We start from the raw sequence: 26,695 nt of genomic DNA, 5'->3' as shown, positions 1-26,695 counted from the left end.
CGAGACACGTTTTACCCAAGGTCATTTTGAAAGCTCATAACTTCGTCCTATTTGGAGATATTGAAAAAGTAATTTTACTGTATTTATTGATTACTAGCTGTACCCCGCCACGCGTTGCTGTGGCTCAGTCTGTCTGTGCATATAGAGAAACAATAGCGCCTGTTGCTTTTACGTCTAACAGATGGCGCTGTTTTCCAAAAAGCATGTTTGTCCAACAGATGGCGCTGTTTAAAAAAAAACATGTTTTTAACTGTCACAGGTGACATCTATATAATATTTGAATGCAACGTTATTACAAAATTTCAAAGCAATAGGTGAAGAACTTTCGGAGATTTAAGATTTTAAACAAACGAACATTTACATTTTTATTTATATACATAGATTTAAATATAAATTATAATCAAAATAAAAATAATTAGGAGACAAACTCATAAAGAGTAACTTTCTTAAGGCGATGCACTACGTCTTGTAATATTTTAAATTGAGCCGCTATCTATAACAACCCTTACGTAGATGGGGATAAGGTTTAAATTCCTGCTTAACACCATCCGCCTGTTTTGATTTATGCAAGAAAAAAACGTGGCCAAAAAGTGCCTTTTATTTTATTTTGTGGATGTTCAGGCATAAATATATTTTTTTTTTTGATCATTTTATAAATAACTTAATTTTCCACATTATACAATAAAATCATAACCGAAAATAGGTTCGTAAGTAGGAGATTTTGAACTTTAAAGCAGTTTTCAGAGGCCTTTAAATAATTTTTTTTTGGGCTTACAAAAAGACTTATCTAAAAAATACTCGATTATTTCAAAGGCCAAGGTGTATTCTACTCGCAGTATTTAATTACACATGTGAAACATTTCTAGGCGACCAAATTTTCAAACCAAAAACACATGATTTCGCATTACTACGTATGGCATCGACTTAATAAGAAAATAAATTCCCGACTTTGAGGAATTTATACCCCTATTTTACCTCAGTTGACCTCTAAGTGAACCAAGATTCCCTACGGGAGACATACTGGGTAGCAAGCCTATCACCTGCGCTGTGAACAAGTGATTTATTAATCAATTGATATATTGAGTATTTATACATATGTATTATACTAACCCAGTTGAATAGAGCCCATGATCTGCGTGGTGACGATCTTCTTGTAGGTGATCTGGCCCCCCACCCCCACCCGCCGATGCCCAATCTTCCGGTCTGACTTGTGGACCTGCCAACATACATACAAACGTAAATTACATTCAGATACAAGGGGCTAGTGGGACTATTAACAAGACATCACCACTTCAGGGGACACACGACTACCCGTGACTCTATCCTATCGACATTCTTTTGTGTATGCTCATAATGAACCATCGGATCAGAGGAGATGTACACATTGTTACACATTTCTTCAGAATAGTTCGTGGATGATTCGAAATGGGGAGCATTCATTTCTATGTTCCCGATAGTTATCTCCGTCACTGACAGCATAGACTGTTCTATCTCACAGCCTGCAGGACTAACTTGACAATGGTCATGCCAGCAGTGAGAACAATCTTGCTATTGTTGATACCACAGACATCCAAATTAATAGACTTGCCCTAACATGAAATCTGGGTATCGTTTCGACGAGCTTGCCGAAGAGCGGGCATTGAAATAACCAGAGCCTATGCAGAAAAGTATAGTGAGGTAATGGTTTGCAGCGCAGTCCATTTTGGGATCTTTTCTGCGCAGAATCTGAATGTTAGTTTTTAACCGAACCACCTGGCGTAGCGACGCTATAAATGAGTGAGGTGGGTAAATTATAACACATTTGTAAAAGTGTAACAAAATAAATAAAAATTGTAAACAAGCCTGAACTTTTGTTTATCCGATTTGGAATATGTAGTTAAGTTTTTAAGCCAGCTTTTTCGTGCCGTTGTAAAAAGGACTAGTAATTGGTAAGCAGATTTTATAATCGAAGACCGAATGGTGGTATTACAATGCGAGTTGCCTGTATACTAACAGATTCATTTATTGACAAATCTTTAATTGAAATGTCTATGGTTGATACCCACTGTTTATAATTACATATTTATTTAAAAACTCTATAAAATGTGCAATTTTTTAATGTTTTAAAATAATAAACTGTATTGAATGCAATTCGAGGAAAAAAGCACAAATGAAGAAACACACATTCACCGATGGTGCCAAAAGTTGCACGTTGATGTGAAGAAGGCTGAGATAGCCGGGAGGCCAAGTTGTGGAACCAGGAGACATAACTAAATACCTAACCATTTAATACCCAGTCCATTTAATAAATAACTTTATTAAATGGACTGGGCTATACTCAAGTTAAGGGAATAAGTCAAAACATGAGAGAACAATCGGCAAATGGCCCGCTCTGGAGTGCTCACAATAGATTGGCTCCGTTGTAACCTCTCTCTTTCTTACAGACGACACCTGTATCAGGAAAGCAGGTTACAACGGATCAATCAGGGACAAATCCATGGGATCATTTTTGCATTTCATCTGCTCTGAATTATTTAAAAGGTATGTTTTTACTACACAGTTCAATGCGGAGCAGAAAAATATATTCATTCCTAACGAGAGAACTTCAAAAACATATCCTGAAGGTTTTTACAATTTTAAGTTTGTGACGGCCTCCGTAATCGAGGGTTAAGGCTCTCGACTAGCCATCTGGAGGTTGCGGGTTAAAATCCCGGAGTTGGCAAGTAAAATTTATTTGATTATTTTTTGTTACTTCACATTTTATTCATTTAAATTAATATATATGTATAGTGTATTTGAGACACGTTCCAGAGTGTAAGATACACTCAATATCGCCCTGGTGTAAGTTCACCATTCAGAATTGAAACGTTGCTTGAAATGGCTTTTGCCCTCGTTTGTTGACCAGATGTAATAGCCAGGTATTTTCACACCTTCCCATCCCCACTACCTTGAGATTCACAATGTACCCCAATTTGGGATGGCATAGACTCACTGGCTCCATCCAGACAGTTGGGAGCAGTTGGGACTCTCGGTATTAAAATGAAAAATATTTTTTAAATGCATAATGTAAATAAAAACGTTCCAAAGAATTCCCATTCTGTACCAACCGAGGCAGTATACTTGAAACATTATGGTAAAATTTAGTTAACAAGCCTGTTCATAAATTAGCACTAAAAAAACAAATGTAAAATTATCATTTTTAGGGTTTATGATCTTTTAAAAATTTTAAACTGAAATATGTTTCTTTAGCAATAATAATAAGACAACATACCCCACCACAAAACATTACTCTTGGGCGAAGTTGAACTCATTGTGACATTAAGCGCCCCTTATGTAAGCTTGGACTCTAATTTCTGTCTACGCTTTCTTTGCAATGTGTTAAATAGGTACTCATCGCTCAGCTTATTTGTTATATTCCAATCTCGAAATGGACACACAGTGCCATCTCTGGTAACGAACGTGAACTAGACTAAATATTGTTTTAAGAACAATAGAAACAGGGAGTTTCTTTAACCACTAAGCTTTACATTATTACTTAAAATGAAGGATGTCAGAAATAAGAGATTATGAATATGATTAGACCTACTGTATAACAAATAAAAATGGCTTTTTTTAGCACATTTCAAATACTGAAATTAATTTATATGGAAAAATATAACTGAAATTAAATTATATTTATCACACAAATGTTTACATAAACTTTCATAAATATTTATTAATTGTATAAAATATATTATTATTGACCTAATTATAAACTAATGTGGTCAAAGATAATAATATAAACTAAACCAATTATTGTTTATAATTTGCTATAATAGTTACACAATACTAAGAATGTGACAAATTGCGCTATATTATTTCATTTGTTTGAATACAAAGTTCAATTAAAATGGTTAAGCTGATAAAAAAATAGCGGACAAGCGAAATTCGTGGTCAATATTTGTTTTGGTATTTTTAGTTTATTTAGTTGGTTCGTAATTCTTATTTATTTTGTGATTTTTCGTGAGTCACCGTTCAGGAGATATGTCAACAGGATTGTCAAATTTTGACAGAACGTCTTTTACAAAATAACAATGCGAGTGCTTTGAAGGGTTTAAATAATTATACAAAAGTAGAAGGAAACACTCACGTCATTTCTATCACCGATTGAAGCCTCTTTATCTTTATCTGAAATAAGAAAAAATACAGTTTTATATTTCGATAGTTTGCAAATCTATCGAGGAGAATTAGGTCGGGGATTAGTCAGGGATATGACACTCACTCGTTTGAAAGGTTGCGGTTTTTAAATGAGAATACAATGGAGTTACCTTCATCTTCAGATTTTGTCGAGTCTTGTGTTGATGATCGATCGTCAAAATTTCTTGGAGTGAATGTTTCAACTGCCATCTCGATATCGGCTTCTCCTGAGGCCATCTTGTTTTGGAAATATCACCCACTTTTCGCACTTTAAACACTTAAAACTACACCATTAAGCGTAGAACTAACTAATTCCTATCTTACAGTCGAACAACATGGAAGTTATTAATTCAATTAAACTTTTCCACCACTTTCACTCAAAGGACCTTCCTTCCGAAACATCGATGAAAATTCATGTCTGTTCGATAATTTACTCCCTATTATTATGTTATATGGCTGTTAACTTAAATATTTTACAAACATGAATATTTCTTCGCAGTTCTTATCTCACCACGAGACGAAGTTTGACAAATATTTCTATCTGGCAACCTTTTCAACCCAACGTGAAACTACGGTTTGGTAACCTAACCACAAAATAACTGTCATTTGTCAATTTAACAAGTTGCGTGGTGCCTGCATGCTTACGATTTAAATTTAAGCCGCCTGGTTTTAGTGGATAAAAGCAATCATAAAATTTTAGAGCTCATCAATCAAATCCCTCACCATGACTGCGGAAGAGGGTTTGTTCGAATTCAAAAAAGTTAAATCACGTCAAAGTAAAAAACCGAAGGGAGGCAAGAAGCAAAGCAAGAAAGTCAAAGGTGCTCTCGCTGAAGGAGAAGACCTTGGAAACCTTGGAAATGTGGACCCAAAAGGAAAAATCAACAAAAGAAAACGCAACAAATTCCCAACCAAGCCTCAAATATCAGACGGTAACAAGAAATACGATCTCAAACAATTAGAAGATAAAATCGCAAAATTAAATGAAGTTCCAGAACCGAATAAAAAGATTCGTAAGAAGTTGAGGCAGCTAGAACACTTACAAAGGAAGATCACGCAGATAATTCTGACAAGACAGACATTAGCTGGAGAAGAAGCTGCAGCCGCTGAGAGACTTTTTGTTACTAACAAAACAAATGATAGCGATGATGAAACAAAAGGTACCGCTGATGAAGTCGAGGATGGTGAATCTGACGCAGATGAAGACGACGAAATGGGCGAAGATGAGGAGGACGATGAAAAGGATAGTGATGAACTAATGGAAGGTAGCGAAGATGAAGAAAAAACCACAAACGGAAAAGCGAAAAAGTCAAAGAAATCTAAAAATGATGATGATGATGAGGAGGCAGGAGGAAGCAGTGACGATGACTCTGATGATGATGACAAGCTGAAGAGATTTGTAGTTTTTGTGGGGAATCTCGGAAAAGAAGCAACAGAAGCTGATGTGAGTATAACGTGATCTAGCTCTAACCCCAAATAGTTTTAACTCATACCACTCCTTTGTCGAGTGTGGCTCGACATTATATTTCTTACACCAACTCCTATGTCGAGTCATACTCGACATTATAGTAACGCAATTTCGAAAAATAATTTAAATTATCAAATGTATTTTTTTTTCTTTTAAACACTTTATATCTCATTCTGAATATTCCGAATACGCAAAATACATATATCTCGTCAAGTTTCGCCTTTTAGATAATTTTTAAAATTGTATTATTTTTAACCTTGTAAATGCACTGCGCAGTTATTTGGTTGCGACGCATGTAAGTAGGTAGGTACTTGCCTGTCTACCTGCGTAACAATAGGAAGCGCTGAGGGATTTCTCCCAACACATAACAAAGGATTCTTATACCTATTCACTTGTTATCACATAATATTTTGTTCTGTTTGTGTATTTACATTTGTTTTTACTGTTTTTAGTAGCAAATATTTCGTTAGTAGTGAATAAGGGCATATTAAGTTGTTAATTTTATATATTTCTATGTTTTTTGTACTCTATGTAAAGAAAGAGTAATAAAAATTACATATTTTAAAAATTTTTGTTTAACTTTTTATTGAGGCCACTTTTTATCCCTTTTTTGTAAATTAATTAAGGAGTTGGTAGTAGGTAATTAAAAAAAAAAATTAGGAGTGCAAAGGGTTAAAACTATCTGGAAATTTCTACAATAAGATTCCTTCATATTTTCAGTTTATATTTTCCTAACCACCTTTAATAGGCACAGATTATAGAAATTACACCTGGTTTCAATTTAATCACTGGGTTTTGTTTCAATCTAAATATGCGTGAGGGTATTTTAAGGAAACGGAGAGGAAGTTATGAGGGGTGGGTATGAATCTAGGGATCAGTGTGTCCAGGAGTGAGTGGCGAATGATCTATCAATGATGGGTCAAGAGAGACAAGTTGGAGAGGGGAAAAGATCTCCCTAAACCAGGCTCTCCCGATCCGGCACGCCACACAGCTGGTGGACAGGCGCATGCTGAACACACCTCCCCCGATAAACCCGAGCACCCCTGCTAAAGCACCAAATGTAACCAACCACTTGGGGTGACCTATGGCAAAGGTGTTGGATATCCAATAAGTGGTTCCTGGGGCGACGGTACCAATCCCGCCTCCCAAATTTCACATGTACACAACCCAAACTAAGAACCTACTTTGTGCATGTAATTAGTTGTTTATTGTGATATTTGTTGAAACAAAGTGTAATTTCCGTGATCCTAGCCTAAAAGTGCGGCAGTTAGGTAAATATTTACCAAAATTTCACTTAAAAAATATGACGAGAAGAGCGTTTGAAAGCAATATAAGTTATTCAAACATCAGTTTTTAAGCACAACTTTATTATCTTCCGATTTTTTTAAGGAATAATAAATAGGTAGCTCCATGATGCTTTTACAATGCCCACATTGCCAGTGGAACCCAATATATATTTTTTTAAATTCCATTCTTAATTTAGTAGAGGTTCCTGCCTACCATGACAACATCATAAAATGCCGTGGCTAACTGGCTGTGAATGTAAAACCACCTTATATTTTGATAAATCTAATTTATCTTCTTTTTGTTTTCAGATTAAAACACATTTTGCAAAAGTTGGCAAAATAAAATCTGTCAGAATACCGGAGAAGAAAGAAACTAGAAAGAGTGGTTTTGCTTTTGTAGAACTGGAGGACCAGCTCACGTACGAGGTAATTGATATCTTTCATTATATTTTGAATCCCTAAACCTGATTCTTTCTTTTCAAATCTATGTGCCCTACTGTTGAATTTACTGATCTGAAGTCCCCAGATATCTAAAAAAATAGTGGATTCCATGCAATGATGGGTAATCTGTCATAATGGATTCTCCTGTTACAATCTTTAAAACAATGTTAACAGGTGGGAATTCTTATGTTCGCATTCATAACCAGGAGACACGCCAAATGAATTTGTCAACAAAAAATTGTCCAACATTCACAAGCGTAGCCAGGTTGCATGTAGATGGTCTATGCTAAATAAAAAATGTGAAACTTTATATTTTTACAATACAATCAGTACAATGTCTTCGATTGTTGGTTTGTGTAAATCTTAGTGTAGTAGGCACATTTAGGTAGGGTAACTTATAAGGCAAGTAATATCACTGTTAAAAAATAATTGCACTCACGGTGATAATTATTATGTCGCAACATTCACAAACACAAAGGACAAAATAACTTTGTTCAATGAAAAATTTAAGTTACTCAGTCAATTGTCAACTGATATAAGCTCGGTGCGGCGTGATTTGGTACAAAAACATGCCAAGGTTACCGATTGCAGTGTCATCGGTGGCGGGCGGCAGCACAACAAATTCAAAATATTTCTTTTTTTTTTAATAACATAATGAGTAAAACCTCAAATTTTAATATTTAATTATTGAAGACAATATTAGCAAATCCTAAACGAAAATTTGAAACAGAAAAAGATACCGTCCCATCTAGGACTCAAACTCATTAGCTCAGTTGGTAGAGCGGTGCCTCGGCAAGGCAAGGGCCCTGGGATTTAATTCAATAATTAAATATTAATATAATATTTGAATTTTTGGGGGGTTTGAACCTCCAAAACCCCCGCCTGGCTACGCCCGTACCAACATTATTGGATAGTTTGGTTGTGAAATGATTTACCTGCTTTTGCATTGCGTTTGTACTACAACACGGGTCTCTTCAAGACCCAGGTTCCCTCCTTCTTTTCCTTAAAAAGGCCCTCCACACAGCATCTCCAAAGATTCCTCCTGACATTTTTTCTGGATAAAATTTTTTTTTAACTGCAAAATTACATTTTACACATTTTTCGCTTTAATATTTTCCTATCTGTGTAGTTCCATTTTTGTGAACTACCACCTCAAGAGTGGTAGGAACGAGGAAAACAATTTATTTTTATTTGTTTTATTGGAACTATTAACAATAAACTTTGTACGCTTACAGAAAACCCTGTCCATGCACCACACCATGATGATGAATCGCAGAATCAATGTGATGTATACACGGCCCGATAAGAACTTCGACAAGAAAGAAATTCAGGTTAATTTTAATTTTATTTATTATCAACCTTCCTGATGTCATAATGTTAGCACCCCAAAGGCATTCACCCCACTGGGAGTGTCATAGTCCTCAGTCCACCGACTCAGAGCAGTTGGGACTCTTGTGCAGGATTCACATTTTAGAGATTTATAGCATGGAGCTTATATGATGAGGAATGTATAATAGAATAATAGTAGACTTGCCCTAATTCAAACGGCGGTTTATTATACTTGATACATACAGGTAAAAACTCCATTATCATAAAAGTAATTATTTATTTTTGAACAATACACGGTGTCCGGAAACTGATAGTACAAGCGGGATACCGGTGAATCTACATCATATTTGGAGTCGATTTTGTAATTTGAGCTTTTGTTTTCGAGTAAATCGTGTCCTAATTTTTATTTTTTAGTTGCCGAAAAAAAAGGTTTTTTTTAATAAAAATGTACAATCATAAAATATTCACCAGTTTCCTGCCTGTACCACTAGTTTCCGGACACTATGTATATTATAATGCATTAAACAATTAAGGTCAAGATAAATGTATAATCGAGATACACAAGTAAGGAAACAAGGCGAAGAGATGCAGCTCGTCTGAGTCTGGAGTCACCACGTCGCGAATGCCATTGTTTTTGAATAACAACGTCTGGTACATTTTCTACTATTGCTGCTAGGGGCGCTAGTATATTGTAAGTTAGGTGTTTTGTTTGCTAATAATAAAATTATTTTCTTTTTCAGAAAAAGAATGCCAAGATCGATGCAATGCGCAAGTCGGGGCAGCTGGCTGGCAGCGTCCCCGAGCACCAGAGGAGGAGCTTCCGGAGGAAGAAGAAGAGGCTCGCCGAGGCCAAAGCTGCCGAGGACGCTGAACGGAGATGAGGACATTACCTCAATATCTCTCTACTTATAATCTGAATAAAAAATTATTAAATTGACTTGTTTTCATTTATTTTCTTATTATAAAAGGTAATTTCCACTTATTATTTCATGAATTTAATTTTACGCCTAGCTGGGCTTTTAACCTTTTAAATGCCAGTAGGTAGAAGTGTAGCTGTGCACAGCAGGCCAAGAATGCGAGTTAACTCGCTCTTGGCACAGAAGCGGTTAAGAACAGAATATTTTAAGTGTGAAATAACAACTACTAAACTAAATCTGAAACAATATTAGTAAAACATGTAACGGTAATATAAAATAATTTTTAATAGGTGGTACTTTAAAATTTTTTTTTTTTGGTACAGCTGAGGTGAGGTCTACTGTTTTTTTTATAAATTGATTGGATTGATTGACTAAAGAGTTACAGTTATTAAAAAAAATGAAGTCGGTAATACAGATTTCACCAAGAAATTTGATAAAATATCACATAATAATGAACGTTTGGAGTTCGGTGTTGGATGTTGGCCTCAGTGTAGTAGTACCATCAAGGTTTTGGAATTCATGGCCTTTGGAAACTGATGATAATTTCAATATCTGGAACAGCTACTGCTACTTTTCCAGGCTGTGTTGTCAGAATGGCGAAAAAATTTTGAAGTGAAGGGACCAGTTAGAATAATTATATTCGACTTGACTTCGAACTAAAGAAGAATATAAGATTTTTAATGTTGAAATATTTCGAAAGTCTCTGCCATTTCGAAGAATGAAACCAAGCATTTTTAAACCGTTAGTGGTTCGCATGGCTCCTGTGATTCCTCAGCATGCAAGTCTCTGTAGGTTGAGTATGGCCATCACTGTTTTCATTATTGTTCTCCTCCACCAGACCAAGGCTGCATGCATGATTCTTGGTTTTACAACTGCATCATTTTAAGTTTGAGTCCCCAGGTTCTGCCGCAGATTCTCTTAACTGCATACATTAGAGCACATGCCTTTCTGCCTGCAGTTTCCACCTGGTTTTTCCAGCTCAGTTTAGCATCTATGATGACTCCGGGGCACTTAACCGTGTCTGAATGTTCTAACTCCTTTCCATAGAAGGTTGGATTGCTCCATCCCTCTAATTTCCTTTTGTGAGTAAAGATTACCAGTTCTGTCTTGTCTGGGTTGGCTAAAAAGGGAAAGGGTGATAACACCCCTCCCTTTGGAAACCCTCGTGTCACCAATACTCTAATGTTCACCTCACCCCTTGTCACCGTGAGTATCCGGCTTGAGAGCATGTTCTTCAGCCATCTTTTAGTGGTTTTGTCGAGTCCATGTCTTTCTGCCGCTTCATTGATGGATTTAATAGTGGTGCAGTTGAATGCTCCCTCTATATCCAGGAAGAGTCGCCTATTTCAATTCGTAGAGAGGCTGTTCTCTCAGTGCCCCATCCCTTAAATGCCTCTCCATAGTCTTTAGAAGAAATGAGGTGAGACTAATTGGACGAAATGCGCCAGGTTGGTCATAGTCGATTCCCCCCGGTTTAGATATGAAGACTACCTTTGTTTTTTTCCATGATATGTTAATTTATCCGAGGGCACAGCATGCACTTACAATTAATAAATTGTAAGAATTTTCGCTGTATTCTCTTAACATTTTTATGTGAATTTTATTGTGAGGTGACCAAATACCGGTATTATACTTTAATTTGCTACTAACTAACGAGACAAATAAAATTTTCACGACAGGAAGTGTCTAATTTTAGTTAATATCTCCAGTTGTATATGGTCTATCACATGTTTGAATAGTATTGGAGATCTGTTATGACCTAAATTACTATCTTGTGATAGGCTTATAGGATTATTTGGATTTGGTTGTTTTCACTTTTAAAAATAGTTAGTTTTCTTTCTCACAGATAGTTAGTGAATCAAATTGGTAATTTTCCCTGTATCCCTAAGGCCTTTAGTTTGCAAAGAAGTAATTTATGTGATATTTTATGTAATGTCTTAGTGAAATCTGTATTGCAAACTTATTTTTTTAAATAAATTTAACTCTTTAACAATCAATTTATAAAAAAAACAGTAGACCTCATGGACCTCCTACATTATTATTACAAATAGCTGTGCCAAAATAAAATTTAAAGTACTTACCTATTAAAAATTATTCATGTGGCAACCGGCAATGCGATAAACCTAACCAGTGTTGCCAAACGTACGAGGTTCCTCGTACAAATACGAGATTTGTGGCCTTCCGTACGAGGTACGAGGAGACTATCAACCTCGTACAATTATGTACGAGATTTTGATAATTTGGCTATACGAACATTTTACATCACTATTATACCTATAACAGTAAAAACTACTGCCATCTATCAGAACTTGAAGGAACTTCTTACACCAAAAATTACATTATTTGTAATTGTGCCGTATTTGCGCGATGATTGTCTATGGTAGTTATCCCACCAACCGAGAAATCCCCGAATAATAAAAATATTGAAATCCCTGAATAATAAAACAGTTCGTTCGTTCTTCGCTTCGCAGTTAATTGAAGTTTTTGAAAAGAAGAAGATTTTTATTGTTAAATACCTAGTCTTTTCGTTGTTTCGTCCAATTGTTTAGCGGTGTAATAGAAGAATCGCTATGAGTGATAACAACGAAAACAATAACAATAAAGATTTTTTTAATACCACACAAAGGGATGTTTTATGTAGTAGGAAACTTGCAATACTTTATTTCACTGAGTAAAAAGTCCTAAATCCTACCCCCCCCCCCCCAGAAGCGGGTTTTGTTTGCCAAGATCTTGTCTTGTTCAAGGTTTGCAAAATGTAGGGAAATTCTAGGGGAATTTCGCCTCGAAATCTGGGGAAATAATTATTTTGGGCATACCATCTCTGGTACGAGGTTTGAAAGTCAAAGTACGAGATTTTTAGCTGCATCCGTACGAGGGAATTTTTTTTACGGTTGGCAACCCTGAACCTAACCTATAATTTTGACATGCGCACTTTTTCTCTGCCTCTGTGTGCGTCAAACATCTAGCTGCCGCGTGTTTCAATTTAATTTATTTGTTTCTATTTTGATTACATAAAGTGCGCTCAGATAAATAAACAATCATTTTTATTCAACTGTGTTGTGAATAACAATCAAAATGGGTAAAAAGAACAAGAACCAAACCTCCCCAAAAGGTAAAATCGCCGAAATTACGCAGCAGAAGGGTGGTTCTGCTATTGTTAAAGGGGGCAAGGACAAACCCAAGTCTCCCGTAGTTTCTAATCAGCAAAAGAATAACAAGAAACCCGCTAATCCTCAATCTCCAATAAAAAACAATAAAAACACCGATCTACCTAAGAAAGTTGACGAAGCAAAACTTAAAGAAGCCGCAACAAATATCGCCGGTAAGAAGAAAAAGAAGCGTAACAAGAAGAATAAGGGAGTAGCTAATGGAGAAAGTTCACCCGCACCGGTTCCCAAGAAAGAAGCACCAGTGAAGACAGCGAAAGCGCCTGCAAAACCCGCCGTAAGTGCTGAAACTGGAGAAGGCGATAGCGTTGACAAAATTACTGATATTTCAAAGAGAATTAAGAATAGGTGTAAGTCTAAAATAAGAAAAGAGATTGCTCTCAAAGGAAAGTCAAAGTTAGGATTGGCTGACTCCAAGCTGGTTGCCAAGAAGTTGGCGAAATTGAAGAATAAAGCCGAACCACACAGTCTTGCCGCCCAGAGAAATATTGTCATGCTAGAAAAACTTCTGAAAAGGTAAATATACTTCCTTCCCAACCTTTGTATTTATATTATGAATTCTTATTTTTATCGAATTCGTATAATGTTTCTAAATGTTTATATATTGAATTCTATCTTATCAGATAGGTTATGTGGCAACACCGATCGGCCCCCTTAGCGCACTTGCTAACTGTGGCCTTTGCAGTGTTGCCAGATGAATGTGATATTGCCGGGCCAGCGAGTGCCCGCTTAAACATGGCGGGTACTTTTATGAACTTTGGCAAACATTTCCCTGTTTTGTTTTAACATTATTGTTAACCGCTTCTGTGCCAAGAGCGAGTTAACTCGCATTCTTGGCCTGCTGTGCACAGCTACACTTCTACCTACTGGCATTTAAAAGGTTAAGCCCGCTCAAAATGGTTCCCACAATTTTTATCAGAGGAATGCAACATTGTGGGGCGATACCTCTAACTAAGTCAGTTCAACTTACCTAAACCATCACCCTAAGTCCCGTTTATTTATTTTATAACAAAATATACAGTTTTAAATATTGGTTTTGAAGTTAGACATTTTTGGTTTGAAAATTTTTCAAAGTGCAAAGAATACATTTTAGGTGTAAATTTTCAAGTTATTATGCTAGCGTATAACCATTTTTTAATGTTGATATTTATATCCCGGTCATAATTACGACCAATTTCTTGTAATTTTAGTCCGACAATATTAGAAACGGTTATTTATAACTTGTAATTATTGCAAAATTATAATAACAGTGCGCTATGCTGTGATTGGTTGTAGGTTGTAGGTGTCGGCCATTTTGTAATTCTCTTCGGTGAATAATGGAGGGGGCCAACGTAAATACTGAAGCTGTTTGGACTTGTGGCTCCGGGTGAAGAGATAGATGTTTATTTTTAGACGTTTCAGGATCTGTTACTATATCAGCATGTAATTCTCTTTATAATTACATATGGCATATCATTTGATAGAGTTATTTTGATTTTTTAAATGTGTCGGCGACACGGTATCTAGAGATTTCAGGGTCAGAGTGTTCTTTCAATTTTTACGTAAATATGAATTTCATTGAAAATGCTGGTATGGTTCTGGACATGTATGATACAAAAATGATATTACAATACATCTTGACCCATTATGGTCTCAAAAACTTTAAAGAAAATGTGGCACGTAACAACACTTATGTTTCCAGTAAATTCTTAATTTAAATTTTGTTTATGTATGACAGAGATTGACATTAAAATAATGTGTGTATACATGAAATAGATATAGGTTCGGGTGGCGTTTTCGTATTCATATAAAAGTTGCTGCAAATACTACATTCTACATTGATTAAGGTGACAAGAGACACTTGCACTAAGCCCGTCGTCCCACGGGTCGGTAACCAATCAACATACACCGAATGCTGTAAGACCCTTAAATTAAGTTCGCTGTAGTAAGGTAATGGTTTGCAATGCAGTTCGTTATTTGACACAGGGTTTTATAGCATTTGGTTTACTCTTGTGTTGCTACGTTCGCTCTCTTCCTTTCTCTAATGGCGCTTTAAACCTTCGGCAAGCTATCGAAATATTTGTATTATTTATAATAATAAGTAATTTGTTTTTTTTTTACTAATGAAATGTAATTCTTTATTACTAGGTTACAAAAGGCCGAAAAGAAACAACACAAAGGTCCCAAAGACCCCAAAGATGCATCTGCTGCCAAGAGTGCATCCGAAGATGAAGAATCTCTCGTTGATGATGATGAGGACATGGAGCAGGATTCCGATGACTCTGCGGAAGAAGGAGCAAAGAAACCTGCCAAGCCCGCCAAGAAAATCCAAGCTGCAAAGCAAAACGGAAAGGCCGATGACGCAAAGAAGGGCAAACCTAAAGATGATAAGTTTTTCCTTTTCGTTGGAAACCTGCCCACCGACATCACTGATGATATGGTATGTTTTTAACATTGTCAGAACAAATAAATCATAGCATATATTTGAGGTAACTCACTACAAGAGTTTCCTATTGCTAGCCTTTTCAAATTAATCTTCTCTTATGCTATCACTGACTTACGATTACCATTACATCATCATGATGGGCGTTACAGCCCTTGAAAAGTCCTGACTATCTATATCTACTTCATTATGCCTAAGGTTGTGTTCACCTGTCTCCCCACTGTACAGCCACCAAAGTTTACGCCTCCCAACACTCAAAACTCACTCATTTTCGTAGGCGGGTATGAGTACTTCCGCCCTGGGAACCATTCATTGGATAACCAACACTTCTGCCATGGGTCGCCATGGCAGAAGTGTTGAAGAACCTTTGCAAAGGTGCCCGGTCCACGGGGTGTGATTTGTCTAGGTCGTAGCGGCGGATGTGGCTGCCCACCAACTGCGTGGTGGGCCAGATTGGGACAGGCCGGTTATGAAAAACCCTTTCATCTCTCCAGCCGGACTTTACCACTCATCTCCTTGCACCGCAGTGGGAGGGATGGATTCATACGTCTGTCACTTCAGAACCACCTTCATTTCCCTAAAAGATCCTCCACACAGTATCTCCAAAGATGAGAATAAAAAAATATCAAGATATCCTTGAGGGAAATAATGTTCCTCAGCACCTCCTGTGAAGAGCTAATGTAAAAAAAGCAAAAGCCTCTTTGGAATCGGCTATCTTCAATCCTGCCCAACGGAGTCGTTCCAGGCTTATGAATCTTGTCATTAATATTTATATATACTGTATTTATGTTTGTCCAGATAACCGAGCACTTCAAGAGTGCAGGAACACTCCAGAAGGTGAAAATCCCCATTCCCAGGAGGAAGAAAGGCAAGAGATTCGCCTATGTACAGTTTGCCGATGAACCTAGCAGACAAGTAAGACCACACAAATCATTTTTGCTGTATTGTTTTATTTTTTAGTTCTGACATGGCAACACCGATCGGCCCCTTTAGCGCACTTGCTGACTGTGGCCTTTGCAGTGTTGCCAGATGAATGTGATATTGCTGGGCCAGCGAGTGCCCGCTTAAACATGGCGGGTACTTTTATGAACTTTGGCAAACATTTCCCTATTTTGTTACATAACTGTTGCTAAGCCCGCTCAAAATGGTTCCCACAATTTTTATCAACCCGTAAAAAACTCAAGTTTTTTTTACTATAGTACATCTATCTTTATTAATATAATTATTTATTTGTTTGACTGAGGATTGAGCCTTCCCCTCCCAGAGACTAGAGTCAACACCGCTAACACCTAAGCCAAATTCTAATTGGATAATACCGACACTTATTGCGTATGTTAACTGCTGTAAATTTTTATTTATTTAATATAATGTCACCAATTTCAGAATAATGCTTGTATGCACACGACTGTGTTTATTGTTTATTGTTGTTGTTATACGCCCATAGGGGCTTTTACATAGATTATAAATAAGTTTTACATAAGTTATCGAGTTAGAATTTATACTAAGAGTTATAAAAGTGAAGAATTTTAAAAAAATATACAAGTAGTTTTTGAAGAATATGGCGTAAAGAAACATTTTAAACAACATAATATTTAACAATAACAAAGAACAAAATATAATATAAAACATTACAATAACATATCTAATCGTTAAATCTATTACAATAATTTGTATGATTCCACAAAGTGTTGGTTTAATTTGAATTTAAGATTATAAAGGGAATCATGGAATATATCTATAATACCACCAAACTTGTTGCCCAAATCATGCATCCTATTGGTAAGTGAGTTTGACTGATAGTTGGTTTTATATGTGTCGCAAAAGAATGTTGTATTTTGTCTAGTATTTCTTGTCGGTACATAGAGTTTAATAGCAGCAACGATGGCAGGGCTGTCAATAAGGTTGTTCATGACTCTGTATAATAAAATTAGGTCTGAAATGGTTCTTCTGTCAGACAGCGTAATTAAATTAAGTCCATTCATCAAATTTACATAATTAATGTTTTCTATTGGAATTTTAAGCTTGAAATTTAAGTACCTAAGAAATTTGTGTTGAACCCGTTCTAATTTGTTAGAGTGTACTTTATAGAAAGGAGACCAAATAGGTGAATTATATTCCACTTGGCTTCTAACTAGTGAAATGTAGAGTGTTTTCATGCAATCCAATGACTTAAAATCAGTTAGGGTTCTACAAAGGAAGCCAAGAATCTTTAAAGCCTTATTAGTTATATCATCTATATGCGCTGTGAATGTTAAGTTTGATTCGAATATAACTCCCAAGTCACGAATTTGTGATACTGGTGTTAATTTAACATTATTTAAATTATATTCATGTAAGATATGAGAATGAGTTCTGGAAAATCGTATTACTTGACATTTCTCAATGTTCAAAAATAACATATTTTGTTCGCACCATTTAAAAAATTTATCTAAATTAGCTTGTAAAATTAGGCAATCATATATAATTTCGTATTCTTTTAAACAATTTTAGATCATCTGCAAAAAGTAGGACTTGTACATCTTTAAATATGTTTACAATGTCATTAATGAATATTAAGAATAATATTGGGCCAAGGTGGGACCCTTGCGGGACACCACTTGTGGCCTCGAATACATAGGATTCTATAAAATTAATCCTGACACAAAGAACTCTATTACTGAGGTAACTAATAATCCATGTCAATAAACTACCTTTGATGCCTAACAGTCGGAGTTTGGATATAAGAATATGATGTCGAACCTTATCAAATGCTTTACTGAAATCGGTGTATATAGAATCCACTTGTTGTTTCAGACTGAGCGATTCAGATATGTAATTATTGTAGATAGTTAAATTACTTAAGGTAGATCGACCTCTGATAAAGCCATGTTGGTTAGGAACAATAATATTGTTGATAGGTTTTACAATGGTATCTAATACTAATGACTCGAAAAGTTTGGGTAAAGCAGACATAATACAAATAGGTCTGTAGTTAGATATATCGCTTTTATCGCCTTTTTTATGAATGGGCGTTAAATAACTCTTTTTCCACAGAGCCGGAAAACAGCCAGACGCTAAGGATTTGTTAAAAAGTTTATGTAAGGGATATATCAAACTATCAATGCAAGTTATTAAAAATATGGGAGGAATACCATCCGGTCCAGCAGATTTATTACTATCTAGTGCTTTTATGCTTCTTTCTATGGAATCTAATTTTATGAAACATTGACTTAAGTTTAATGACTCTTCCACTGACGTACTGGAGACTGCTTTGATGGGAATATCTTTGTCGTAGACACTTTTAAATGAGTCAGCAAAAAGATTAACTATACCCTCAATACTGTCGGCACATTTTTCTTTAAAGAACATGCTATTAGGATATCCACAGTTGTCTTTTCGTTGAGATTTAGTAAAATTCCAGAATTTTTTCACATTGTGATGATGTACCTCATTTTCAATTACGTTAACATAGTCACTATAGCACTTTATTGATAATTCTTTACATTGTTTTCGTAGTTTAGTAAATGCTATATAATCGTTAGAATTTCTGGTATGTTTATATTTTCTGTGGATACATTTTTTTTTATTAATTAAATTAGTTAGTTCCCTTGTAAACCATTTCGGATAATTAGATGATGTAAAGCTAACCTTGGGAACAAATTGTTCTATAGAGGTATTTAAAATCGAGTAAAAGTATTCTAATTGATCATTTATATTATTTTCCTCATCTAAAAAGGACCAATCTGTTTGGGCAAGGTACTCCGTAATATGATGGTATTCAGCTTTGGAAAAGTTATACGATGGGACACTTGTTTTTTTTGAAGATGTTAAAGGCCTATTTGTTATGATAATGTCCAACGGTGGGTGGTGTTGATCTAATGGTAATAATAATTCGTCGGATAGCTCAACCACTATTTTCGAATCACTTGAAAACACTAAATCCAACATTCGATTGTTAAAGTTGAAAATCTTGTTTGATTGAGTTAGTCCCAAAAATAAAGACATATCACGAATTTCACTACATTTAGCACACTGTAAATCGGCTTGGTTTGTAGCAGGTCCGTTGTCATCTTGGCTGGTCCAGTTAGGAAGGTTATAATCACCAGCAATAATGAATTTTGCTTTAGGATATTTGAATTTGAGTACTTCTATGTCCTCATTGTGATTTTTATACGTTTGCAAATCCGATGCAGGTGGGATATAGACACAGCCAATAATAATTTTTCCATTAGGTATATTGAGCAATACAAAAATTTGTTCAACACTTTTGTGTTTTACCGGTAATTTAGTAGATGATATATTCTTGGATACGCACAGCATCACACCTCCTCCGTTAGACTTTTTGCTCGTAATAGAATTTCGATCAGAACGATATGTGGTATATTGATGTAGGCCTAATTCTGACGAGCTGATATCAGCATTTAACCATGTTTCAGTTAAAAACAGAATATCGTGTGAGAAGATTGGGGAGTTAGTTTTAAGTTGGTGCAATTTTGTACGCATTCCCCGTACATTTTGATAATATCCTGTAAGTCTAGAAAATCTGTTCTGTTTGTTTTTTAGTTTTTTGCTTGGGTTTTGATGATTTTGGGAATTCCGTTGAAATGTTTGATTCGTAAATCGACTTCGCCCTTTTCTTTCCTCTCTTCTAATTCCTTCCAGAGGTCAGTTAAGTGATTTCTTTGTTGTAGTGTCCTGTCAGGTTTGATTATAATTCCATTGGACAGAGTAGTTTTGTTAAAGAGTATTAGTTTCGCCTGTTTGACTTCATCAAATTCTAATTTAATTGGCCTGGTTTTGTTTGGAATTTTACTTCCGAGCCTGTAAATTTTCACATCTTCTAGATTGAACTCGCTATTAATTTCACTAATAGCTGCTAATACCTTTTTTCCATCCTCCAAGACGCTCACTGTAGTTGAGTTCGAATTACACTCGGGGACGTTGAGTAAAATTATGTTCTTCGAGCGGGTCTTGCGTTCCTCTATCTCAGCGAGCACCTCACAAATTGGCGTTGTTTCCTGTGGTAATACTTTCTTTTCAATGATTTTTTCGAATGTCATAACTTTTCCTTCAAGAACTCCAACAGTTACTCCTAGGTCTTGCATAGTTCCAGATAGATTAGAAAGTTTACTGAGTATTTTTGCCATTTGGTCTTTTGTTATTTTTAAGACAGGATCGGTAATGGCATTGTGGATGCTATTAATCTCCTCCTTAGCTTTGTTTAGGAAAGCAATTGCTTCATTATTATTCATTTCGAAAGTTAAATTTAAATTTTTTTTTTTATAAGAAAATAATATGAGTGACAACCCTGCTCGCAATGTACAGGTAATTAACTCAAGTAGGTAGCGGGAGCGTCCACAAGTGTTATCCAGTAAGTGCGAGGGAGAGAATACCTTATCCTGTTACTTGTTAGAGCGAGACGTAGGGAACACTGTGCACAATTGATTATTAAACAAATTGATTTATAAATTTTATAATAATGGTGAATATTTACGATGATTTCGAAATGATTATTAATAAATAAACGTAGTGCACTAAATTATGTTGCAGTATACTGAAACTTGTTTAAAAACACTGTTTTTTTTTGTTCTATTTATAAGTTTCTAGTAAGACACAGAAAAAACTCGACAGCTGTCAGTGATGTGTGCATGAGTGCCACTAAAAGTTGATAAAATGTATTGCCATAGACAACGAGCCTATCTGCCGTGTTTCAGCTCGATCGGATATTGGAAAGTGGGTTATTTTCCACTTCAAAGATTCCATTTCATTCCTCCAAAAAAACAAAATCTCAATTCAAACAGATATATTTAAAAATGGGCCCAATTTTACACCCCAATTAATTTAAGGTTTTCCCAAGTAACTACATAATAGTTTCACTTTAATTAAAATGGAATCCCACCACAATGAATTCACCATTTAAAAATGTAAATATTAAATATATTTTATTATTCCAGAAAGCCCTCGAGCTTCACGGCAGTCTGATGGGAGAGAAGAAGATCACCGTCCTATTCGCTGATAAGAGCAAAGGGAAATCCGGTCTTATGGTGAGTTCAGATAATAGTTTAAGTCATTAATCCACAAAGATTAAGTGGCAACACCGATCGGCCTCCTTAGCGCATTGCTGACTGTGGCCTTTGCAGTGTTGCCAGATGAATGTGATATTGCCGGGCCAGCGAGTGCCCGCTTAAACATGGCGGGTACTTTTTTGAACTTTGGCAAACATTTCCCCTTTATAATACATAATATTTATTAGTATTAATTCTATCTCTGATCGAATTAATTTTATCTCTGATTGACTTAATTTTATCTCTGATTAATTTTACAACAGCTAAAGCTTCTTTTTTACAACATTAACACATATTTTTTTTCCTTTATACATAGTTGAAATTTGAACAATATATTTTATTTTTTCAGAGTAAGAATGCAAAACTGAACGCGACAAGGAAACTAAATTTACCCACAGAAGCCAAGAAGACTGGAGCAAAGCCTAAAAAGAATAAAAATAAAAAAGTGAACATGAAGCCCAAAGTGAAATAAATACAGAATAATATTTATGTGAGACAAGTTTGTAGGAGTCGGGTTTTGATATGTATTATTAAACCTGTTGTTTACAAACTTGATTTGTATTGTTATGGTTTTATTTTGAGACTCTTCGATTTAAGAAAAAAAACTCTTTTATTTTGCAATGTTGAATAACATAAAATATTTTTATTATACAAATTTTGTGTTTTATTATTTTGGTATCGTATGTGGGTCAGTTTTTCATACATTTTCAGTATTGCCCTGTTGAAAGACCACCTTTCAGAATTGAAACAGCTTGAAATGGTACTGACCATGTTTTGTGACCAGATCTGAATAGCAAGCGGAGGTGTGTTGTTCCACTCGATTTACGGATTCAAATTTGTCATTTCTGATTCTGCATTCAGCCGAATGGACTCGCTTCATTGGACTTACTCCTTTGATTCCTTTCGGTCTTCCGGGCTCGAATTCCACCGAATCCGGTGGAATTCGAGCCATCATTAATCAACTCACTGTGTCATTTTGCCGGACTCATTGAATCAGCTGGAACGAAACTCATTTGAGTTCGTTCAGCTGAACTCGCCGGACCTGGTGGTACGCCACAGTGTTAGCGAACGATAGGAATTACAAGAGTGAACAATCAGATTTGCTTACCTTAGACATGGAATATAACTACAGGCCGGTAGCCGTATTATCAGTGCTACCAAAACTATTTGAAAAAATGATTTGTGACAAATTAAGTCTCCAGATTATGCCATTCATTGGAGAAAATCAACACGGTTTCCTTCCAAAGAAATCAACAGTCACAAATCTGCTTACTTTCTCGAGATTGGTAGCCACCGGTTTAGACTCAAGGCACCAAACAGATGTAGTTTACACCGACTTTGCCAAAGCATTTGACCGTGTTAACCATGATATCTTACTGAGGAAAATGTTTAAACTAGGCTTCGACCTACCAACACTAAACTTTTTCTCATCATATTTAAAATCCAGAAAACAATTTGTTTCGGTAAATGGACATAATTCAAAAAAATTCTCAGCGAAATCTGGAATTCCTCAAGGGTCTAACCTCGGACCGCTGTTGTTTCTAATACTAATAAATGACATCCAAAACTATGTTAAGAATAGTAAATGTCTACTGTTCGCAGATGACCTTAAAATTCTAATGGAAATAAGCTCCCAACAAGACTGTCTTAAAATGCAAGCTGATCTGGATGCACTGAATGGTCGTTGATAAACAAATTAGATTTCAATACAAAAAAATGTGTCACTATGTCTTACACTCGCTCTTTAAACACTATACTTTACGATTATAAGATAAAGGGCGAAACACTATCACGTGTAAATTCCGTAAAGGATCTCGGTGTCGTCTTTGATCCCGAACTGAAATTCTCTGGCCATATATCGCAGCTCACTCAGTCTTTCTACAAACTTCTTGGGTTCGTCATTAGGACATGCAAGCAGTTCAATAACCAAGATGCTATGTTAGCATTGTTCGATGGCATACTGAGAAGCAAGCTGGAGTATTTATTTATTTATTTATCGTTTCTTTACATTGTATCTTTTTTTTTTAAGTTATAATTTTTAACCTCTCTAGGACAAGCCTGTGTTGAGGTTAATAATTTTACAAAATATTAAAAAAATAGTACAAAGATTATAAGAGATTTAAAATAGTACAAATATTAAAAAAAATAATAATTCAAATATTAAGATAACAATATTGTTACATTGACGTTTCTGCGAATTGGATACCTACATGGTACCTATCAGCCTATTCATTACAATATAATGCTGTAAACATGTAGGGTGACCATGATATTTAATTGCAATAAAAATGTAACAAACTATTATTTTTTTTTTTTAAACAGAGAAGAAAGAAAGAGAGAAAAAAAACATTTACATTAAAAAAAGAAAAGGATGAAAAAATTAACTTATTCAAAATATTATGCCACAATTTAAAAGGACAAAGATGAAAGAATATGTTGGAAATCCTCGGATGGCAGAAATAATTTAACATTCTTTTTAAATGTACACAAGGAATTTGACGATTTAATGTGATCTGGAAGGCTATTAAATAAAAGTGGAGCCTGGTACAAATAATGTCTCTGCCCAAATGAGGATTTAGGGTGAATTGCCATAAAGTTCAGACCAGAGCCAATTCTTATAGTACGAATTTGTTGCGTTCTTTTAGCAGAACTAATATTGTTAAAAAATCTGCATAACGTTTGTAGGATAAATAGTTATTTTAAATTCATGATATTACATTCCTTATAAAGTAACTGTGTAGGATATGTAAATTTTTTCTTATACATAACTTTGAGAATCAGTTTTTGGGCAATATTAAGTGGTTCTATTACAGTCTTCAGGCAGGAACCCCAGCACACTATATTATATGAAAGTAGGCACTGAATTATAGCAAAATACACTGTTTTTAATTTTTCCTTGTCTAGTACATGTCTGAGATCTTTAAAAATATAGATAAGTCTCCTAACTTTATTTACTAACATTTCGACATGATCATTCCACCTCAAAAATTTATCAATTTTTACCCCCAGGTATTTGAGGCTGTCTACACTTTCCAAGGGGTTGCAGTTACACGTTTGCACACAATTGTGAATAATCAAATTATGAGAGGTAGATGGCTGACTTTTATAAGAAATGCTAAAAGTGATGTATTTGGTTTTTTGTGTATTTAAAGTTAAAATATTATTACTCAGATAATTATTAACTATTCCTAAACCTGTATCACATTTTTCAAAAGTTTCACTCCAATTTTTACCCTCAAATATTAAGGCAGTGTCATCTGCAAAACTAACAATGTTACCTGGAATTTTTAGACTGCATAAATCGTTTATATAAATAAGAAATAATATTGGCCCGAGTACACTACCTTGTGGTACTCCAAATGAGATAGATTTACTATCGCTTAACATTTTATTTATTTCTACTTGCTGTGTTCTATCACTAAGGTAAGATCTGAACCAACCCATAGCTGTATTATCAATGCCTAAAGATAATAATTTCTTAAGAAGCAACTCGTGGGAAACCGTATCGAAGGCCTTTGATAAGTCTAAAAATACCGCTATAGCTTTGTTGCCATAGTCCAGTGCGTTTATAACTTTGGTCAATACCTTTAATATAGCATCACTCGTACTTCTGTTCTCTCTGAAACCAAATTGGCTGTCGGAGAGTATTTTGTACTTTTCTAAAAATGATACTAATCTTGACTTAGCCAGTCTTTCTATTATTTTTGAGAGAGTATTGAGCAAAGATATTGGTCTGTAATTATTAACATTTTCGTGATCTCCACCTTTGAAAAGAGGTATAATCTTGGCATTTTTACAATGGGAAGGAAATATGCCATTCTTAAAACTAAGATTAACAATATGAGTTATAGGACCAGCTAACTCATAAACATGCTGTTTATACACCATTATACTTAAGCCATCGATACCACAGGAAAAAGACATTTTTAATTCATTTATAACTTTAGTAACTTCAAAAATGTTAGTAGTTTTAAATTCAAAACTATCTCCTGTAACTTGAGTACCAGGTTTAAAATTGTTAACAAGATACATTTCGTTGGTTTTATTAGCACTGCACAAGTTTTTTGCGTATGTAGGACCAATATCACTGAAGAAGTTATTAACATGGTTGGTAATTATATGTGGATCCTCCTCCAATGAGATAGTTTTGTTATTGATTACTAATTTTTTTATGGACACTTGCTCCTTTTGAATATTTATGGCTTCCTTTATAATCTTCCACTGTTGCTTGTTATTACCGTTGACTTTATCCAGTTTCCTTCTGTAATACGTTTGCTTTGTATATTTTATAATTTTTGTACACCAGTTTCTGTATCTCTTATAATAAGCCAGCAGTTGAATATTATTAACCTCTCCTCGACATTTGTTGTGCAGTTTGTCGCGGGTTCTAAGGCATTTGATAATTCCATCATTTATCCAAGGTTTTAAGTATTTGATGTTATGTTTTACACTTTGTACCGACGAGCAACTTTCCACGTGCATTTTTAAACATTTTACGAAGTTTTCAGTAGCTGAATTAACATCTTGCGATGACAGGACTGACTGCCATGATTCTTCTTTTAATTTAGCCTTCAAAAGAAAGTTATTTATGACTTTCTTGATTTTTTCATTTTCCTTTGCTATTTTCTTTTGTCTAAAGCTCATAAATCTCAGCAATACCGCATCATGATCTGTTATGTCAGTAGTGAAGACAGCTCCCTGTGGTTCAAATTTAGATTTTACCATAATGTGATCGATGCAACTTGAAGCAGTAGACGAAACTCTTGTAGGTGAAATTATAATAGGCTTTAAGCCGTGAAAAGCCAAAAGTGAGAGGTATTTTTGAGTTTTTATACTGTTCAAATCTAATGTATTAATATTTATATCACCACATAAAATGATTTCCTTATTTTGTATAGATGTAGAATCAAGTAGGACACTCAGTGATTCAAGGAAACTATCTATATGAGTCTGGGACGGAGATCTGTAAATGGCTATTAAACATATATTATTCGATATCTGCATTCTTAAGCAGTTTGCTCCAGGGAAAACAATTTCCTCAACAGTCGCCTGAACATTTTGTTTCACGTAGGCAACTACACCATCGTTTTGCAAATAGTTATTATTTGTATTGTAAACTGTGTATCCTGGGATGCTAGGTATATTGATCAAATTTTTTAGCCAAGCTTCTGTAAAAACTAATACCTCAGGACGATGTTCTATGCCATCAAGCATAGTTAAGGTTTCATCAAAGTTTTTACTTAAACTTCTAATGTTTAAACAAACTAAAGAAAAGTTTGAATGTTTCAAAAAATTTTTGCAAGTAAATGAATCTTTAATAGTTAAATTAGGTTCTGTATTGTCATCCAAATCAATGTTTTTTCCTAAATCGATGTCCATTTTTAATATATTAAATATTTTCGGTGCCTTTTACCATACAACTTCTAAATTCTATTGAGGTCATCTTCGTGTTTTATTTCTTTAATT

The 26,695-nt window shown here is 35.1% G+C and overlaps 3 protein-coding genes across 13 annotated transcripts in view; 2 read left to right on the top strand and 1 right to left on the bottom strand.

Annotated features, from left to right (window-relative positions):
* The window catches only part of PIP5K59B (Phosphatidylinositol 4-phosphate 5-kinase 59B), a 95,080-nt gene extending 90,499 nt beyond the window's left edge, over positions 1-4,581 (bottom strand). For all 11 annotated transcript variants that reach the window (XM_089648020.1, XM_089648021.1, XM_089648017.1 and 8 more), the window contains exons 1-3: positions 4,287-4,581; positions 4,109-4,146; positions 1,111-1,216 (exon numbers count right to left, since the gene is read on the bottom strand). In XM_089648020.1, the coding sequence (XP_089504146.1) occupies positions 1,111-1,216; positions 4,109-4,146; positions 4,287-4,392 (250 nt within the window). In that variant the 5' untranslated portion in view covers positions 4,393-4,581. The remainder of the gene's footprint in view (positions 1-1,110; positions 1,217-4,108; positions 4,147-4,286) is intronic.
* Positions 4,582-4,719: 138 nt separating this feature from the next.
* On the top strand, positions 4,720-9,616 carry LOC149410453 (uncharacterized). Its single transcript, XM_089647978.1, has 4 exons — positions 4,720-5,599; positions 7,219-7,335; positions 8,586-8,681; positions 9,420-9,616. The coding sequence occupies exons 1-4, from the start codon at positions 4,880-4,882 to the stop codon at positions 9,558-9,560; spliced, it is 1,074 nt and encodes a 357-aa protein (XP_089504104.1). The 5' UTR covers positions 4,720-4,879; the 3' UTR covers positions 9,561-9,616.
* A 2,902-nt stretch (positions 9,617-12,518) lies between these two features.
* On the top strand, positions 12,519-21,884 carry LOC149410452 (uncharacterized). Its single transcript, XM_089647868.1, has 5 exons — positions 12,519-13,279; positions 14,891-15,182; positions 15,984-16,100; positions 21,119-21,208; positions 21,579-21,884. The coding sequence occupies exons 1-5, from the start codon at positions 12,672-12,674 to the stop codon at positions 21,699-21,701; spliced, it is 1,230 nt and encodes a 409-aa protein (XP_089503994.1). The 5' UTR covers positions 12,519-12,671; the 3' UTR covers positions 21,702-21,884.
* The last annotated feature ends 4,811 nt before the right edge of the window (positions 21,885-26,695 follow it).

The sequence above is a fragment of the Hesperophylax consimilis genome, chromosome 27 (assembly GCF_061612785.1).
Source record: "Hesperophylax consimilis isolate HC1 chromosome 27, BYU_Hcon_1.0, whole genome shotgun sequence".
NCBI classification, from domain to species: domain Eukaryota; kingdom Metazoa; phylum Arthropoda; class Insecta; order Trichoptera; family Limnephilidae; genus Hesperophylax; species Hesperophylax consimilis.
The sequence above is the reverse complement of the archived record's forward strand: the minus strand, read 5'-3'. Positions and strand labels throughout refer to the sequence as shown.

What these genes read in the sequence shown, in the direction of transcription:
- LOC149410453 (XM_089647978.1), top strand. Translation starts at nt 4,880, where the DNA reads ATGACTGCGGAAGAGGGTTTGTTCGAATTCAAAAAAGTTAAATCACGT. An exon ending in AGGACCAGCTCACGTACGAG is followed by an intron (nt 7,336 to 8,585) that starts GTAATTGATATC and finishes GTACGCTTACAG; the next exon opens with AAAACCCTGTCCATGCACCA. An exon ending in TCGACAAGAAAGAAATTCAG is followed by an intron (nt 8,682 to 9,419) that starts GTTAATTTTAAT and finishes TTTCTTTTTCAG; the next exon opens with AAAAAGAATGCCAAGATCGA.
- LOC149410452 (XM_089647868.1), top strand. Translation starts at nt 12,672, where the DNA reads ATGGGTAAAAAGAACAAGAACCAAACCTCCCCAAAAGGTAAAATCGCC. An exon ending in CTAGAAAAACTTCTGAAAAG is followed by an intron (nt 13,280 to 14,890) that starts GTAAATATACTT and finishes CTTTATTACTAG; the next exon opens with GTTACAAAAGGCCGAAAAGA. An exon ending in CCGATGAACCTAGCAGACAA is followed by an intron (nt 16,101 to 21,118) that starts GTAAGACCACAC and finishes TTATTATTCCAG; the next exon opens with AAAGCCCTCGAGCTTCACGG.